The sequence below is a fragment of the Eublepharis macularius genome, chromosome 5 (genome assembly GCF_028583425.1).
Source record: "Eublepharis macularius isolate TG4126 chromosome 5, MPM_Emac_v1.0, whole genome shotgun sequence".
Taxonomy (NCBI): domain Eukaryota; kingdom Metazoa; phylum Chordata; class Lepidosauria; order Squamata; family Eublepharidae; genus Eublepharis; species Eublepharis macularius.
In genome coordinates, this window is record NC_072794.1 from 58,826,973 (window position 1) to 58,846,830 (window position 19,858).

General features: G+C 41.8%; 1 protein-coding gene across 1 annotated transcript in view; it reads right to left on the reverse strand.

The window, feature by feature from the left end:
• The window catches only part of SH3GLB1 (SH3 domain containing GRB2 like, endophilin B1), a 38,893-nt gene extending 20,696 nt beyond the window's left edge, over positions 1–18,197 (reverse strand). Inside the window, exons 1-5 of the mRNA XM_054979064.1 lie at positions 17,989–18,197; positions 15,403–15,544; positions 8,948–9,076; positions 6,833–6,966; positions 6,552–6,644 (exon numbers count right to left, since the gene is read on the reverse strand). Of these exons, the coding sequence (XP_054835039.1) occupies positions 6,552–6,644; positions 6,833–6,966; positions 8,948–9,076; positions 15,403–15,544; positions 17,989–18,060 (570 nt within the window). The 5' untranslated portion in view covers positions 18,061–18,197. The remainder of the gene's footprint in view (positions 1–6,551; positions 6,645–6,832; positions 6,967–8,947; positions 9,077–15,402; positions 15,545–17,988) is intronic.
• Positions 18,198–19,858: the final 1,661 nt, after the last annotated feature.

Consider the following 19,858-nt stretch of genomic DNA (forward strand, 5'->3'; position numbering starts at 1 on the left):
GAGCAGCAGGCAACGGAACGGACCGGTGAAACGGCGCTGGAACCGAGAAGACTGGCTGCGATGGAACGGAGACCTCCGCCGGAACCGGAGCACACGGCAGAGAGCGCTCAAACTCCTGGAACGCGTCCGAAAATCCACGGATCGACTCACAGTCGTCGGGAATCACCGGAGGAGGTGTGTGAGGAGGCGACGGGGTATGGAGGAGACTCCGGACGTCCTCAGGAGGAGGGGCCGGTCCAGGAGAGGAACCAGCCAACGAGGCCGGGGCCGGCGACAGAGCACGGCGCTTGGCCTTTGACTTGGCCTTTGCCTTCTTCGGCGGGGGCTCCGAAGAAGCCTCGGTGGCCACAGGTTTCGAAGAAGGCTTCGAAGAAGCACGTTTCTTCGCCTTTCGACTGGACGGAGCACTCACGGAACCGGAGGCGATCGAACCGTCCGGAGCGGACGCCTCCGTCGGAGCCGAGACGAGCGGTTCCGACGAGTGATGAGGAGCCAGCGAGGGGGCGACAGAGCTGGGCTTGCTCCCGGACGACCCAGAGGCTTTGGGCGGTAGAAGGTTGGCGTCCCAAAGAAAGGCCCGGAGCCTGGCCTTGCGGTCGTTCCGCGCTTTCGGAGTGAAGGCCATGCAAAACTTACAGCGCTCCACGACGTGCCCCTCGCCCAAACAGATGAGGCAGAGGTCATGACCATCAGAGTGGGTCATTTTAGTGCCACACTGTTGGCATTTTTTAAATAAAGCGGAATGGGACATAGTGGAGGCGTTTCCCAGTCAGAAGGAAACGGCAACTCACAGCTAGAAGAAAGTCGGAAGACACAAGCGACAGCTGAAGAACCTTTTCGAACGGCGGCGAAAAAGGAACTGAGGGAATGCCGGGGACGTTCGGGTACTTGTACTTCAAAATTGGCGGGAACACCGGCGCGCATGCGCGGTGGGCCCGAACGTCCCCGTCACATTTCTAGAAGCTAAAAGAATCTTCTCCGCGGCTGGCCTGCGCCTGCGCAGTCCCAATGTGGGGCTGCACAGAAGGACGACGACGATCAAAAGGCGTATCTAAAAGATAAAGCAAAAGGAGAAAAGAACAAAAAAAAATTATTATATAAACAGGAATATATACCAATTTCCTTTGAAAAGGTACAGCCATATTACATACTAACCCCAAAATTACCATAACTACTACTCATTTCCATCGAGACATTCTTTCCCTCTCCCTAATCTTTGAAAGCACAAATCATTAATTCATCTCTTTCTGTTGCTCGCAAAAAGTCTATAAAGGGGCTTCCAGATAATCAGATATTTATCTAATGTCTTTTCCCTGATCAAAGACATCAGTTTAACCATCTTGTCATAATCCATCATTTTCTCCAACCACTCTTCTACTGAAGGTAATATAGTAGCTTTCCGTTTTTGAGCATGTAATAGTCTCGCTGCTGTTGTCATATACAAAAAGGTGTGTCTTGTGTACCTTCCAACTGTTTGTCCATTAAGTACAACAAAAAGGCCTCTGATTTCATTTGTACATTAATCTTTAAATTTTTCTGAATAATTGAATGTATTTGTTTCCAGAACTACTTTGCTTTGTTGAATGTCCACCATAAACGATAAAATGCCCCCTCTCCTGTTCTGGCTTTTGTCCCTCCTGGGGGAACGTCTACCTGAAGGATTAAGTCTTCTGCTTCTGAATGTGATGCTATGGGTGAAGAAGGCCTGTAGCTATACACCAAGCTGTTGTTCTCAGGACCTGTGACTTTAAAACTCCTTTTTAGAATTTGAAAGGTAACATCTGGTTTAGTATTAAAAGCATTACAAGTGTTTACTAGCGTAGCTAATTAGCCTGTTATTTTCTTTTCCTGATTGTACACTTCTATAATTTGTATTTTGTACTTCTTTCAATAAACTTTATTAATTATACTCGTGTGGAGTTATTCGGTTTGTTAATGCTTCAATCTGAATCCAGCGCCTTGGCCATTTTGCCATAAGCCACCCAAGTAATTATTTTCTGGACTCAGCCTGTAAAGTGTCTACCCTGAAAGGCTGACTTCTGTTTGCTTAAATCAAGAGGGCCTCTTGGTTTTGAGCTGTGGGGTAGTCAAAGAGGCTGGTGATAGCATCGCTATCTTGGAAAGTGAGGACTCACTTGCCAGCTTTTGAGCTCTTTGTTTTTTATCTCTAAAGAAAAGCACCCCTGGGCATCCAGGCAGGACACAAGACATCTCTTAAACATGCATGGTACATTTTGCACACAATATGCTGCCCTTGGCCAACTGGTAGGATATAAGCGATAGAAGTTTTCAAAATTCTTCTAATCATAATCATCAGCTTAATCATAAGTATTAATTTTGTGCAACAGTATGGGATATTTTGCTAATTGACCCAACTGGCTAAACTAGCCCTTGACATAACACAAAATAAAGTCCATACAAACTAAACCAGAAAACAAGAGTATTAGGAGGAACGGTATGTTTCTAATAAAGATACACTAGTAGTGTACATAGAGGAACATTTAGAGTTGTGTACTGTCTACCTACTTGTCAGGCTGGCAATCACTTCACAGCTCTTTCCTTACAGCTGCCTGGATAGCAAATATTTAATACTAAACCCAGCCATTTTTCCAAAAACGATGTTTCTTTAATCAAAAGGCAGTTTGTTTACCTACTTTCTTAGCCACTAAAATATAGCACAGATCTTTTACTCTCAAACTCAAAAAACTCTTTATGTATGACTTTTTTTTAAAAGTCACTGTACTGTTTGTAAAACCGTTCTTGCTGCAATCAAACATCTTCTCTTAGATCTTCTCACATGTTCTTTGTTGGTAGTTAAACTATCCACAAATTGTGCAGACAATTTTGCTTACCGTTTACCACTCCAAATTGCATCAGATTAACAGTACTAGTCCTCTAGTACAGGGCAAAGCAAGATTTAATGAATTCAAATTATTTTACAACTGACAGCTTCAGTAAGGTTACTTACTTTCGTCATTTCCTCTGCCCAAATCTTGTATGCATAAAAAGGTAAAGAAACAATAGCATGAAGAATTTTAATCTGTCAGACTTCCGTGATTTACTGATTTGCTCATTACATAAAGTAGCCACAGGAAAGGCTCTCATTGCTGGCTAAAACTTATGAACCAACTTATCTCCTTGTTACCCTTAGAACATGTTTGCAAGAAAAAGCAGGAAGAGGCTTCTTTCACTCTGGTTACCTTTAGTTGTAAGCCACTACAGTCAATTAGTTTCCTACATAATAGGTGAAGTGGCTACTAAGCTTAAAAGAACACAACTAAAAATACAGCATACAAGGACTACAGTTTTAGAAGAACTGTTACTATTTGACAATTATTAATAAATGAATTAATGAAATTTTTTCAAAAATATGCTGTACCATGAAAATCTATTCAAACTCTTTAAATACAAATGACAGTGGAAAGAATCAGTGTTTTCTCTTGCTACCCATGTTTGCCTTCAGGTATAATCAGAAATTAAGAGTTTGGCCAATCACAAAACAGAGAACTACATTCCCCCCTCCTCAACTTTACTATGTAGCATGCAGCAGCTTGGCTCTAATGAAATGTGAAGAGCAGAGTTTGATCTTAGCCATCTTCCCCTTCCTACTACAACTTCCTAAGTGCCCTGAAAAATTACTTCTGAGGATCAGGGACCCTCAGGAATGGCTCCTGCATAAGTAACAGCTCCACATATAGCCTAAGAAGTGTGGGGAACCCCTGTGAATTACCCCTTCAGCTGTGTTCCTTTCCTTTCCAGAAGCTCCCACATCCCCACTCTTTTTTCCCAGGAGGCTCTGGATGAGGCAGTTAAAAGAAAAGGCAGCAGAAGCCTCTCCCATTCAAAGTTTGATGGATCCAAGCCACTGTTACTGTTTGTTATAAAGATTCCAACAAAAGGAGTAGGAATTTCTCTTACAGTACAGGAGTGGAAGAGAAAAACAAACATACTTATGCAGCATTTACACATACTGGTTTTAAGAATTTTTTGCTATATTGTCTTTAGGAAAGGAGAGATCCCAAAATCAGAGACCTTCAAAAAGCAACTCAGAAGTTTTAACTATTAACTATATTGGAGCAACAGTTCTAAAGCTTGTTTGATGAAACAGTACATCAAAGAATAATTTCTCAACTTTAGTAGATGGTATTTCTGGAAAACTTTGAAGTATGAAATTTAGGAATTGTAAATAGTAAACAAAGCATATGTTCATGTGAAATATTCACAGTAGCAACAGAGCAGAGGGCAATTTTACTGAATGTCGAACTGTTTATTCCAAACAAGAAGACGGCCTTTATCTTAGATGGGTAAGCAAGATACCTCTGGCCTTTAGGTTCCAATTAGAAACAGACCATTGTGCTAAGTGCTCTGCAAACATCCTCAAACAGAATGTTCTGTAGAACAGTTTCAGTTACTCCAGTACAGTAAAGGTTAATGTTAAACCAGTAATGAGAAGAACTCATTTTTTAAATCCCTGCTCTCCCATAAATGACTGAGACAGCCAGTCTCTATCTCAAGCTAACCTAACACACAGGGTTGTTGTAAGGATTAAATTGAGGGGAGAGAACTTTTTACACTGTTTCTTGAAGGAAAGAAAAACAGGATAAAATTGATTAAATAAAAATTGTTCTAGATAACCTAAGCTACCAACCAGAAAAAACATTCATTGATTTTGTTTGGAAGTTAAGTACTATACAATTCCCTAGATGTGCTAGGCTCATGTTCTTCTGGCTAAAGTAATAAAACCATTTAGTCCAATATTAGCTTTATTCCTCGACAACTTAAGTTCATCTGAAACAAAATTTGCATAATTTGATCTAGTCCTTCATTCCATGTATTTGAATATGCAAAATAAAGTAGGAAAGCAAGAGGAAACACTTAACCAAAAGTTATGAAGACAAAAGGCCAACAAACCTTTAGCCATTTTACATGCAGCAAGTTGAGCATGTAAGAGACATTTACCATAATGTTATTTTCTTCAGGTGGAGACAGGTTTAGTTGCTTAAAGTACATAAAGACAAAAGCTGTGTTATACTGTGAAGCAAATTACAAAACACAAGGATGGTCTCACAGCTGAGTTGCACAGAAAATGAGACCAATATTAGCTTAATATTTAGATCAATACAAACATTGTTAAGTTGTGGTGTCAGCGGACAGAAACAATAATATCCTAAATACCATGAATGGAGCTGCATTTGTGGAACACATGTTTCCCCCCTTCTTGCTGCAGCCTTTTGTGCCCACAAAATACAGTATAAGGGGACAACTGGAAACAGAATAGACTACAGTGGAGAATTGGCAAAAAAAATCTTGTGAAAGTGGAATTGCTCCTTGAACAAGTGGAAAAAGATTTAAGATCCAACCAACTAGGTCTATATAGTCTAACAACTATACTTCGTATATAGGCATGTCTCTGTCTCTAGAACAATGTGAAACAAAGCCTCAGTCAAAAAGCCTTAAATATTCTACATATTCATGTATCACAACAGATCAATTTAGGACAGAGACTGAGAATTAATAAAATATTAAGGCATTCGGCATAATCATCTATAATAAAAAACTGGAGAATTCTGTTTTATCCACCACGTAAAATATCCAAAACTATCAGATTAATTTAGTCTATACTACAAGAAACCTTACTGGCCTTTGAACACACGTATAGTGGCTAGATGAGTAAGGATCTAAATGAATAAGAAGTTAAAATCCTTTTAATACAACCTTCAAGTAGTTTGCACAACTATATGTTCAATTCCTTGCACTTTGTTTTACATCAACAAAACTTGTCAGCTTTCTTCACTGGACAAGTCCCATAAGCAAGTTGCCAAAAAGCTACAATATGGAGCTGCAAATGTAGCCTGCAGGACTGTGTTTACAGGATAATGAGCCACACGCACAACCAGACACCACAATGAATAGGCACAACGCACAGACCTATACACTTTTCCCCACGGCAAGAATAATTCCATAAGAAGAAGCTTTTACAAACTGAAAATGAGGAGTTTCTCCATTAAGACTACCAGAGTGCCACAAGTTATACATAAGTATGGGAAAGTGTAGAAGCAACATATTGTTTTGAAGGCTGATGTATTTAAGACCATCATTCATTTGAAATGTGGTGCTGGTGGAGAGTTTTACAGATACCACGAACCATCAAAAAGACAAATAAGCCTGAATTCTTCCTAAAAACTAAAATAACTGAAGAAATCATACTTTGGTTACATCATGAGAAGACAAGGCTCACTGGAAAAGACAATAACACTAGGAAATCCCAACATGAGATGGATTGGCTCAAAGGAAGCCACAGCCTTTCATCTGCAAGACCTGAGCAGGGCCATTAATGATAGGTCATTAATGGAGAGTCACTATAATTCGGAAGCAACTTGACAGCACATAACACGCATATTTAAGGGTTCCTTAATTATCATGTTTTCATGATTTAAATGTACTAGGATATTTTAGTTAAAGAACATAAGGTGGCTTTCAAAGTGATCAAAATCCAGTTCTAGATAGAAAGCCAAATATATATTGAATGTTTAGAATGAGATCTTACTTACTGCAGCTCGCGCTTCTGCTACCTTTGCCTTTTTCAGTCTGGTTTTGGCAGCATCCAAATCTAGTCTTTTATTCTGTAATAATTTACGTTCTTTCTGTGAAAGTTGAGAAAGATTATTGCTTGAAGTATAACATGAGAACAAACTTTGATTCAATTTTAATCAACAGGGAGAAGCACAAAAACCACAAGCTCACTGGCAAACACCACCCCATATTCCAGAGACTCATGAGCTTTTAGGACTAGTTAAATTCCAGTTAGAAAGCACTTTATTCTTCAACTTACAGTAATTGTTTTATAATCGCCTTCTATAAAATTTCTTAGCGGAGTGAGGAAGTTTATTGCAGCCATCTGAATTAGTTCTCTGTCCGCTGCTCCAATTCGTTTTTGTGTTTCTCCACATTTAATGAGAGCGTTTCCTGAAATGGAAAAGTTCCAATAGGAGTTTTATATATACCAACCATTTACAATGACAGGAACTTAAGTCTAAGATCTGATCAGTAAACAAATGACAACATAGTGGCTTTTCTACCAAGGGCAATGCATTTTTAGTTAGTACCACTGAAGTATTAAAAGGAACCTGATTACACTTAATTATGTCTGCATTCAGAGATAGGAAAGCCATACTTTGTGACAGACATCTTTGAGTTCATATGTTCATTCTCCCCCCCCCCCCTGCTATCCAGACACAGAAGATTTCCTGGTTTAATGTCTCTCCTAAATCAACCACTGTAGTTTGTCTCTAGCCTGCAAACAAGGATTAAAGAGTTTAGAATTCTGTTCTGCAACTGATTGAAATATCTGAAATCAATGTCACCGCAAACTACAGCTGCACTAAAAACACCTAACGAAGAAATCTACAATTTTGAAGTTCTAGAAGAGGACAGAAGGAACATGAGAGCATCAGCAGTTCTGGCTTGTTCTCACAATGAACAAAATATAAGTAATTTTCAACATCTAATGCAGTCTGTACCAGTGTGGTGACACAATAAAGACTAAAATGTTTACTTTAAGGTGCCACAAGATATTTTTTGTTATAGCTGCAAGAAACTAACACAGCCACCCTTCTGGAATCTGGCATCATTAACTAAGAAGCTGAATGATACACAAACAAAAATTAATTATAATTAATTTATTTATAAATTAATTTATAAAAAATCTATTCTAATTCATATCTGAAACAATGGCACAGAGTGGTAAGCTGCAGTACTGCAGCCCAAGCTCTGCTCATGACCTGAACTCGATCCTGGCAGAAGCCAGGTTCAGATAGCTGGTTCAAGGTTGAGTTAGCCTTCCATCCTTCCAAGGTCGGTAAAATGAGTACCCAGTTTCCTGGGAGTAAAGTTTAGATGACTGGGGAAGACAATGGCAAATCACCCCATAAAAAGTCTGCCAAGAAAACGTCATGATGCAACGTCCCCCCATGAGTCAGTAATGACTTGGTGCTTGCACAGGGGACTACCATTATCTTTTTAATAGTTACTGATTTCACAGTACTTGAAGTACTGCATTTGCACTTAAGCAAGTTTTATTCTTTCAGACCTATTCCAAATATAGTATACTAGTAACAAAGCCCGTTGTGGGGAAAAATACAATGGGCTCTAAAAAGGGAAGAGCAGGCAAGTGGGCATTACCTCCTCCTCCTCAGTGACTGATCCCAGCCAGGTGAAGGCAGAGGGCGGACATTGCTACCTGCTCTGCCCCTGATCCCGGACGGCTGAAGGGAGGGCAGGCATTGCCTCCTGCTCTGCACCTGATTTCAGCCAGGTGAAGTGGGGGAGGCATTGCTGCGTACTCTGCGCCTGATCCTGGCCAGGTGAAGGAGGGTGGGTATTGCCGCCTGCTCCAAGTTTGATCTCAGCTAGGTGAAGGCAGTGGGCAGGCATTGCGGCCCGCTTTGCTCCTGATCACAGCTGGGAGAAAGCAGGGGGGCGGGCATTGCCACTTGTTCCGCTCCTGATCCCAGCTAGGAGAAGGCAGGGGCTAGGCATTGCCGCCTGCTCCGCACCTGATCCTGGCCTGGGCCTCCCACCATGGCGCACACTCTGGAGGAACGGGCTGCCTCATCTGGGATTCCCTCTATGGCAGCGCCTCTAGAGGTGCACCAGGGTAGGAAGTGAGTTGTCAGGAACATGGTTAGCCTTTTATATAGTAGGCTTGTATTACTGAATACTGAAAAATAGCACACTGGATCACTAACAGTCCTTACAGTAGGCAAGAACTATCATATCACTAGATCTTCTAGTAGAGCTTCTATTCACTATGAATAGAGCTTCTAGGCTATAATTTTATCCATGCTTACCTGAAAACAGGTTTCACCACTATCAATGCAGATTGTGACTACACAAACATGCTTAGGACTGAATCTCAATATTGTACAAAAAACTAGCTCTCACTTACCATATGCTGTTCCTGGACCAAACTCAGTGCCAGAATCGACCATATACTGACCCAGTAATTCTGGGTTATTCACACGACTTGGCACTTTGCGGTCTAACTTCTCATAGACAAACTCTTCTATTCTAGCATCTGCCAAAAGAGGGCATACCAACCAACATCATTAATCAGTGATCAATTTAAAAGAGCTATTTTAAGTCACAGGACATTTCAAGGGAAACAAAGAAAAACAAGCTGAAACATTGCAAGGTATTATATTTGGTAATAGCATTTTAACTAGGCAAATCATAGAAAGCCAAGTATAAAAAATACCAGCAATTTTACAGAAAATTATGCAAAAGGGAGGATATTAGATAGGTATAACTGTGGCATGTTAAAGCATAGTAATGGAACCCAAAATCACTTGCTCTAGTCATTTAGTATATTGTCAATTAAAAACCCAATCTTCTGATTAAGAGATACTGCACAATGGGTTGGATCCCATTCAAAAGATACACACACACTGGGAGAAGATAACCTCCCTTCCTGCAGCAGACCTCCAAATCCCCTCTCATCTTGTTCCTGGGAGTCTCTGTTTCCTCAGGGTGCAATGTTTCATGGGGCATTTTATGTTGCTTAAAGAGGGAGAAGCTGTGTTTTCATGCACGGAATTTAGATGTGATCCCCCCCCCCCACACACACACACCACAATACAGTCTTTTTCTTTGAACCGTTCTGGAAGAGACCAAGATAAACAAGTACAAAACTATACCCTACATTTTTAAACCAAAGCAGCAGTTAAAACTTCCTTCTTCTAACAAACTAATGCAATTGTAGCAGCCACCACTGTAACCACTTTTTTAATGCACTTGCAAACCAATTCTTCAAGTTAGCTAAACCACTACATCAAACCAGTGTAGCAACTCTGAGAGTCAAAATTTCAAGTGTTTCTACTATCATCGAAGTGTTCATGTTCTAAAATAAATTTCATTAGATCAGGGCCACTAAGATGATGTCAGCAGAGGGCCAGGGACAATCCTGGCAGAGGACTTTTTGTATAACAATCGGATTTTTTAAAAAAACATTGCCACCTTGATTTAAATTTGACTACACATATACTTAATTACATTTTTCCAAAAGGTATGTTATAGCCTCTCTTCTAATATCCAAAACAAACTGTCTCTAAATCTTCCATCCATCATAACTGCTCAGCAGTTTTAAGCAGCAGTTCCCAACGATCAATAAATATTCTACAGACTACATATGCCTTCTGTCACATCAGCATTTCAGAATACTAACTGCAGATGATGTAGCTGCTTCAAAAATATGCTTCACCCCTATACATTTAAATAAAATACTCCATTGACTGCTTGTGTAATACAAAACGAGTCAGAGGTAGTGAGCGTTCACATCTGAACTCATTTACTCCAGAGATGTAACAGGACCTTACAAGCATTTGTACTTCTCTGGAAGTGGTAAATAACCAACAGTCATCAGAATATATTACAAAATCCTCCATCATATGCACACATATCTGACTAGTAATCACAGAGAACTGTGTACTAGGGGTGTGCACCAGGTTTAGCCGAAGCAGGAAAAAGATTTGGAATAACCCAAAATCCAAAGCGGCAAGCCGCTTCAGATTCGGATTATCGGAATCACTTCGGTATGCTTCGTAATGATTTGGAATATACCGAAGTGAGGCCCCCCACCCACCCGAGCCCCCCTTCCCCCAACCCCACTTACCTTTCTTGAAGGCAGGAGCTGGCTCCTCCGCCACCTGTGCCGCTTCCTCCACCTCCGTAGCAGCAGGGAAGGCCAGAGCAGGTGCCTCCACCGCCGCAGTGACCAGCAGAGCAGCGGGGAAAGCTGGAAACAGCACCTCTGCCGCCTGTACTGCCACTTCCGCCTCCATAGCAGCCAGCTGGGCAGTGGGGAAGGCTGCAGCTGGCACCTCCACCACCCACGCCACTGCTTCCGCCTCTGCAGTGGCCAGCTGGGTGGCGGGGAAGACCGCAGCTGGCACCTCCACCATCACCAGCAGGGCAGCAGGAAAGGCCGCAACCGGCACCTCCACCGCCTGTGCCAGGATGTCCCAGGTAAGTCGAGTGGTGGTGGGAGGGAACCGTTTTAAAAGGCCCCGAAGCTTCCTGAAGCGACCCAAATCGCTTCAGAAAGCTTTGATTCAGTATTTCTGAATCGGACCCATCATACTGGCCCCGGAAATACCGAATCTTTACAAATCGGGGCCGGTTCGGGTTTTTTCCAACCGGGAACCCGAAGCACACACCCCTACTGTGTACATTACAGAACAGAGACCACTTGAAAACAATTCTATATAACACTTTCTGCACATTACAGCAGTGGGGAGGAGTCATGAGGTCATTTCAAGCTGTTTCTGTGCAACAACTACAACATAGGCTCTTAGTTCCTCCTAACTATTCTAATACTAAACACATCCTTTGCATTAATCCTTCACGTTGCTATTCCTGCAGCAATGGAGGCAGAAACCAAGACGACTACATAGAGCAGGAGAAGGTGTGAAATAGACTGTACCATACCAAATTACAGATTAGAATATCACTTTTGAATGTTCACCCACAGAATATGACTTCTGGCAAACAGAAACTAGCATAAGGAGAAAAGATTGTATTCCAGTTCTTTATCTACTATGTTGTTTTTCTGCTTGCAGAGGGTTTTAATATAGGGAAACATTCAAAAATGTGATTCCTTACCCTGCAATCTGAAATGGAGTAGTTCACTGCACTGTCACAATATTCTAGCACATAACTCTGCTGTGTGTGCAGACCAGGCCTAAGCAGATTTATATGAAAGGTACTATTCTAGTCTTTAAAGTACACATAAGTATCATGAATTGACAAAAAAGGAAACTTGTTTTCTAGTAACAGCCAGATGCAATAGGGCCAAGAGTTGAATCATCATAGTTAACGGATTTCTAAGGCTAGAATGACATTAACTGTAATACAACAAAGCAATTACAAAGATCAACCCTATAACATCACATGATTCGTTATCAGTTTACCCCATGGATTAACAACTCATGTTAACACATTAGGTAATATCCTCAACTAAATAACAATTGCATTTAATGAAAGAAAAAAGCTTTACTTATGTCAGAAATGCAGCCAACAGAAAATGGAAATCAATGGCACCGTATCACATATTAGCTTCAAACTGATCTGGTTGAACCTATCTCCAGGAACTTTCAATCTGTAGTGTGATTTGCATTATCACTTATTCAACTCTGCACCCTTATGAGGTATTTCACTGTTACTTCAATTTTATAAGTCCAACGGAGTGCAAGACACTAGTTTCTTAATGACAAGCAGTAAGATTTGATTATCGCATACCAGTGACAGAGTATTAACAAGGAGCTGTGGCTAAATACCAGAGCACCTGCTTCACATGCAGAAGATCCTAGTTCAATACCCAGCAGCTCAAAGTAAAAAGACAAGTAGTGGATGATATGAAAAATCTCCACTTAACATTTTTTTAAAAAAAAAAATTAGAATTTTATTTGAAAAGAAAAATACAGGTAACAATAGAAAATGCATATAAACTTATACAAAATACAGAATGCTAAATCTGAACTGCAACAGAAAAATATATCCAGAATATGTGATAAATTATGGAATGTTTCTCCTCTCCCTCTCCTTAATTACTTAGACCTAAAATTTCATATCAATGATCTTTAGTCAGTCATTTATTTCATATTTTATATTCAATATTTTAAGGTCTCTATTTTATAATTAATCTATTTCCATATTTAGTCTTAATTTTTCTTAACTTTGAGCTACATAGTCGAAGAAGTCTTTCCATTTTTTCTGGAATTCCAATATTGGTCTGTAATGCACATAAGAATTTGGCCATCGATGCATATTCATATACTTTATCCATTCACTCAGACATATCTGAACAAGATTCTGTCTTCCATTTTGCAGCATATAGTACTCTCACAGCTGTCACCATTTACTTAAAAAGTCCACCAAGTTCTTTTGTAATATTGCTCGGTAGAATATTTAATAGCATGACTGCCACTTAGATTAGACAATAATAGAACAAATGTCTGAGTCAGTATAGACTGCTCCATGTTTCCACATGAGTTAATGAGCAGGTAAATCTACCCCATTCCTTCTCTACATCCTCATCCCAGCCACTCCTGCTATCAGCTCACTTGTCTTAGTTCATGGAGGAAGCGCCATGGGGCGGGTGGGCGAACGGGGGGCTGAACTGAGGAAGAACAAGGAGTTGAATTTGCTCCTCCTTCAAAAGTGCAAGGAGCCCCATGGCGCAGAGTGGTAAACTGCAGTACTGCAGTCCAAGGTCTGCTCACAACTTGAGTTCGATCCTGGCGGAGGCTTGGTTCAGATAACTGGCTCAAGGCTGACTCAGCCTTCCATCCTTCCTAGGTCGCTAAATGAGTACCCAGTTTCCTGGGGGTAAAGTGTAGATGACTGGGGGAGGCAATGGCAAACCATCCCTAACAAAAGTCTGCCGAGAAAACGTCATGATGCGACATTCCTCCATGGGTCAGTAATGACTCAGTGCTTGCACAGGGGACCTTTACCTCTTCACAAGTACAGCTTCACAGAGCCAAGGGGCAATTTCAACCCCTTGTACTTCCTGACTTCAGCCTACCAACCCTCACAGCTGTTTATTTAAAACATTTTCAAGTTTCTCTGCCTGGATCCTGTGTCCCCAAGATCCTCCTTCCAATGATCAGAAACTATGGCAGAAGAACATAGGAAAACTCTGTATCCTCTGCATTCAAATTGTAGGACAATGCCCATTACTTATTATACTTTTTCCAGGTATGCATCTGTCAGCTACAAAGATAATCAGCCAACTATCTCTCAGGCCTTCCTTTGAATATAATTTGTGGAATCTAATGTTTCTATTCCACCAATGGTGCAGCCTAAACTGATGGAAGGAATTTTCCACCAGCACATGAAACGTTGCTCTGGCAAGAGAGATGTGTTCAGACAATGGAAAGTTACTTAGTAATTGCAATCATTTCTAGCACAGGATGATTCTGGGTGTCCTCTATATACTGGAAATGTCTCACTTTAGACTGGAAATAAATTAGAATAAGCACCATTTCTTACAAAAGCCCACAAATTGTCTCCAAGATAGATTCAAATTAAGGTGTAATTCAAAAAAAAAAAAACCCAGATCCTGAACAGACCAGCCTGCCACACAGTGAAAAAGTAGTGATGTTAAGTAGTATCACAATCTCTTTTTAGAGATCAAAAACGAAACATAACGAAAGGTTTAAGTGTAGATGTTATTGTTTTCATATGCATCCCATATGTTTTATACTCTTACAGTGCAATCCTATGGAGAGTTACTCCAGTCTAAGGCCATTGACTTCAATTGGCTTAGACTGGTGTAACTCTCCATAGGATTGCACTGTTAGTAAGATAATATTCTTGTTTGCTCAGTCAGCATTTTCTGTATCTACAGAAGTCTCACTAATTCCATAATTCCTCAAACATACTAATCAAATTGCTGAAAACAAGTAAAAAAACCCACTGAGACTTAGCTTCAGAATTTAAAGCATTTTGGTATTTTAACTTAGCTTATAGAACTGAAGCAGCTCTCTGGCTTTGAGAGCACCAGTGTAATATAATTTTTATTTATTATTTTACTTCATTTATATCTCACCTTTCTCTGTAATGGAGCTCCAAAGTGGCTTACATAATTCTCCCTTTTTCCTTCCTAATAATAACCCTGTGAGGCAGGTTAGGCTAAGAGTATGTGACTGGCTCAATGTCACCCAGCAAGCTTCCATGGCGGTGGAGAACTGAACCTGCTTCTCCCAGATACCTGTCCATCACTTCAACCTTCACATCATACTGTAGTCATAGATTAGACTGTAGTGGGCTTTAACTGGTGTTTAAATGCCAGCTTCAGCCATGAAATAAACTGGGTCAGTGACACTCTCTCCCTAACCTACCTCACAAGCTGAGAATAAAATGGAGGTGAAAACAATATGCCCTTCGATGAGCTTTTTTGAAAGCAAGGTGGAATAAAAATGTAATAGGGGTTTATTGATGAAGGAAGAATCAGGATTTGTTCACATTTCTTTCCCTTCCCTGGCTTGAATCATCAGAAAGGTAATCCCACTACCAATGTCTTCATTATTCTGGTTCACTTAAAAGGATTTGCTTGTTCGTTTTAGTATTATAGTGAGCAACATCAAATCCGTTAAAATCCCTTTATTTTGAAACTGCATAGTCATATAGAGCTTTCATTTGTTAAGTGATAAAATGATAATACAACAAAGCAACAATGAACCAGTACATTACACATGCAATCAGGTTTCACTGCTTACTGCAGAATGCAAGGATCCACAAACACAAGCCATGCTACAGCCAACAGAAAAACCCCATTGTACCCTTTTGCAAAACAATAAACAAACTTGTAAAATGGTAGAAGAAACACATATTAATTCCTACTTGGATTTGGTTGTAACAAAACTTCTGTCTGCTTCATAATTTTTTCTGTCCAATGTTTAGTGCATTCTGCTTTGCTGAGAAGGTTTTCTAAGTGAGCATCAAATTCAGTCTTCTCTGCTTGACCAAGCTTCTCTTCAGTAAACTACAGTGGTTAAAAATAAAATCTCTTAGTAATATATACTCATATTGCTGCTAACGAGATTTTTACCTTACTGGAGAGAAAAACAATACATCTTTAAGAAGCAAGTTCCACAAACCAAAGGGATGCTAATATAGCCAAACTTTATTCTGTGTGCTTTCCTTTGCTTTTTTACAGTTAAAGACTGATCTGAATGCAGTTTGCTACGAGAGACATATCTCCTTCAAAGGACCAGGGATACTAACAATAATAATTACTGACTACCAAAGTCCTTAAGATGAGCAGATAAAGCCCACAGCAGACCTCACTATGGAAGGAGGGGGAGAAATTGACCTCTTTAGACTTCTCAAAATACTGTATGATTGATTGTAAAAGTTTCAGCATCTACTGCACAGCTACCCATTCCAGCTGCTTTTTAAAGGATGGTTATACAGGAAGCTGGTGAAGAGCAGCTGACAGGAAATTGTGGTTAAAAAAATGACCTATTTGTTTGACTCATTTATGGATCTTAGTTAGAAATCCAGTTAAACAAATGAACTCAGACCAAAGCAATATATGTCTATTTGAAATTAGGCCAATACCAGATAAAATAATACATTCAGTTGCTTGCATATGAAGTAAATCATAGTCAGTGTTATAAGATTTGCATCATAGTGTTTATTAAATATAAGATAGCTTGCCTTGTCTTCTCTACAGTGCCATGAAGCACAGGAGATGTAGAAATACACCACTTGGAAAAGAGGAGGGATAGGGAAGGAACAATGTAGTCTCTGAAACAGTGATTAAGTGATACTGATTTTTTACTAAAATAAAATAGTAGGTAACTTTAAAATTTGTTTTCTATGTTTCCTCAAGTGTTAAAGATGCATCTAATTGGAACAATATTCAATTCTGTTCTTCCTTTCAGTCCAGGACAGGGTGCTTATATTAGGACAGTAGGGTTTAGGGGCTCTTTAAAAATGGCTTATCCCCTACTATATCACTATTGATTATGCAACACTTCTCAGTTTAAAAAGCAGTTTGTTGAACAGTATCAGATCTGCAGCACAATTTAGGCAACATTCAAACAGCAGGAACAAGTTGTGAGGTAAACACATACTCCCCACAGCCTCAAAGTCTTTAAGATATTGTTGGCTTTACTCCAATTTACTCTAACATGTAACATTCAGGTGCCTTAAGTTAGCTTTTTTTCTGAACTGTAAACCAGGATTAAATTTGCAGCTAAACCTTGTCAAAAGTAAAAATACCACTGAGGGATCTTGCTTAAAGACTAAAATACACACACCCATACCCAAATACGCTAAGCGCAACAGATGCTACAACAGTCTGGAAAACATAGTCTAATTTCTACCACACTCATTCTGTGGAAAGAAATGAATCCACAATATTGGAAGCATAATGAAAGGAAAACCAAATTATGCGGCCTCCTTAGAACTGATAGCAGAGAACGTGAAGGACTGCTAGCCAAAAATACCCAAGTAGTACTAAAATAATCAGCAACCTTTTTAAGGGAGTACACAGATATAACCATACCCTTGGGTGCCCTACTTTAAAAGATCGTTTCAGTTGTGAACAAAAACAAAAAGACCATTTATATTTCAGCTTGTCGATAGCTGTAAAATCCCTCTGCTTCGTTTTTTTAAAACTAGATTAAAGGGAGACACGGGGTGGGCCTCTTTCTGGAATCGCATCATTGTAAGTAACCCTTTTTAGGGCTGCAGCCGAAAACTTCTAGCTTTCACGCCTTCCGTATGAACAGATCTAGAAAGGGCACTTTTTTCCTTTTTTTTTTTTTTTAGCTTTAAGCTAGGGAGACGAGACAGCCACACCTGTTGCGCGGCATGCGATCACTCGGGGAGACGGGCGTGTGCTTCAAACTTTAAACAAAGTCCGCCACTTTGACCAAAACTGCGCCTCTCGGGCGGGGGAGGGCAGAGAAGGGAGATGTTGCATAATAGCTCAAGGCCGGTGGCGGACAACAAGGCAGCTGCGGCCAGGTTAGTCGCACCCACCACCAGCCCAGGCGCAGTGAGGACAGCCGGCTTGCGGCCTCTGAAGACGAGGGCAACCGGACAGAACCGTTCTCTCCTCTTCTCCTCCTGCTTCGAGGGAGGCACCGCAAATTCACACGGCCGGGGAGTGCCACGAGCGGAGGAGGCTCGGCCTGGCCAGGCTCTCTTGCCTCGGCGCCACCTATCAGCCGGGCGGGCCGCCTCAAACTCGCGCAGCGCAAGGAGCGGCGCGGGCACCAGCGGGCCGCGAGGAGCCATCGAACGCGCGCGCCCCAACAGCCCCCGAATCCCCCTCCCCTCGAGATACTGGAGTGGGGGAGGGGAAGGGAGCCGCCCTCCTGAGGCTCAGCGAGACGAGCCGCTTCGTCGGGCCACGGCGGGTCTCTTCAGCCGCCGCCCCTACTCTCTTCGCTTCTTCTGCCCCTCCGCGATTACCTGCACCGCGCGGCTGAGGAATGTGCCGGCGTCAGCCGCCAGTTTCTTCACGTTGAAATCCATAATGTTCATCTTCAGCTGAGCTCGGGCAGAGGAAGGCGGGAGGGGGGCGTTGCCGGCGGCGGCGCCCACCCGCCGCCGCGTTTCCTTCCTTCAGAAGCTGCTGCCAAGGCGGCGGCAGCGGTGAAAGGGGAAGAGTCAGGAGTTGTCGGTCCCGGCCGGGCACAACGGAACTGGCAGCTGATTGGGTGGAACGAGCGAGGGGGCGGAGCGAAGAGTAGCAAAGACTCGGGAAAGAGGAGGAGCCGGCAGAAACGAGGCTCCAAGAATATGCCCCGCCCACACGGCAGCCTTGAAAAGGGATTTCTTTGGAAGCGAGCCTTAAAGGGGCAGTGACCGCTTCGGAAAGGTGGGAAAGGAGAAAACGAAAGTGTTCGCTTTGAGGTCCGTGTTCACTCCCGGCCTGGAAACTAGAGTCCAGTGAGCAACTAGATGGAGGGTCTTCTCTGTGTTTATCTATAGGGCAGGCCTTTAAGCGTTTAGGGAAGGAGAGCGTAGAGGCATCGCTGTGAACACTGCTTTCCGTCCTGTCGGGGCTCTTCAGGGGTGAGCTTGTGAAATAATGACGTAATTAATAAGATGAGAAGGCCATGGAGCATGCGCAGATCCTAGTTAAATCACTTTTGAGCAACCGCAACTGGTTCTTGTCGGGTTGGGTTTAGAAGCCAAGTCAGGGAAGACATGGTAGGCTGCAGTTTAGCCCAAAGTACTGCTTTCATTTTAGAAAGTGACACTGTATGTTTGAGAGAAACAAATCGGGTAATGCTATGTTTTTGCTGCACTCACTTTTGTTAATGAGGCAGCGTTTTGCGGCAGTCCTCAAAACAGACACTGCTTGTCCAGGAAATTAAAATCAGCGCTTTGAACTGGGCTAAGAAATGTCCCTCCTCACCAGTGCTGTTTAGTTTCTCTACAGGGGACGTCTGACACATGAAGAACATGTGTGGGAAGGTGCAATGTTAGCTGGAAAGTATAGTTTAAAAAGACAGAGCCAGGGGCAGAGCAAAGGCTTTGCTATACACTGGAGCTGTGTGAAATGTCAGAAGGGAAACTTCAGCCCATTATAACCTCTCCAGGCCCAAGCCCGACTCTGGAAAGCAGCTCCATCCCATTTCCATTCCTCCCTGCCCTCTGGTTGCAATCCCATGCAGTTTTAGACTGGAGAAATGAAATTGACAGAGCCTTTGGGGAGGCGAAGATGAAATTAACAAACCCTCTGAGGAGCAATCTCTGCTGGCTCTGTCTTTCTAAATTACACTTCCCATGTGTTTCCCTATGCTTGATGAACACACACCAAGGCATCTGGAGGATATTATATTCCTTAGAACATAAATAGTTCCTCTTTTTATTCTCACAACACCCCTGTGAGCTGCCTTAGGCTGACAGAAAGACTAAGGAATTGACGAAAGATCATGAAAGAAACTTCATGACTGAATGGTATTTGCCCCTCATCTCCCAGCTCTAGCCCACACACTAACCGCTACAGCACATTGGCTGTCAGATATTTTAGGTGGGGACTAAAAGAGAGCTGCTTGCCTGAGACCTAAACTTCATGAGACACCCAACGCATGTCAGGTTCCCGCAAGTTTACTTGGGAGGTGTAATCAGGCCAGCAGCAGCAGGGCCAGAAGGGCCGCTTTAACATCTTCCAATTTTTTCGGATTTTTCCTGTCCCAAAGCCGCATCTTCCTGATCTGCTTCAAGAACTCACCTTTCACATGCATCATCCTCATGCATGTTTTGTAGGTGTTTGTCACAAAAAAGGTCCCAAAACAGAAAATGTGTTCTTTATCTGCGCCTCATCACAAAT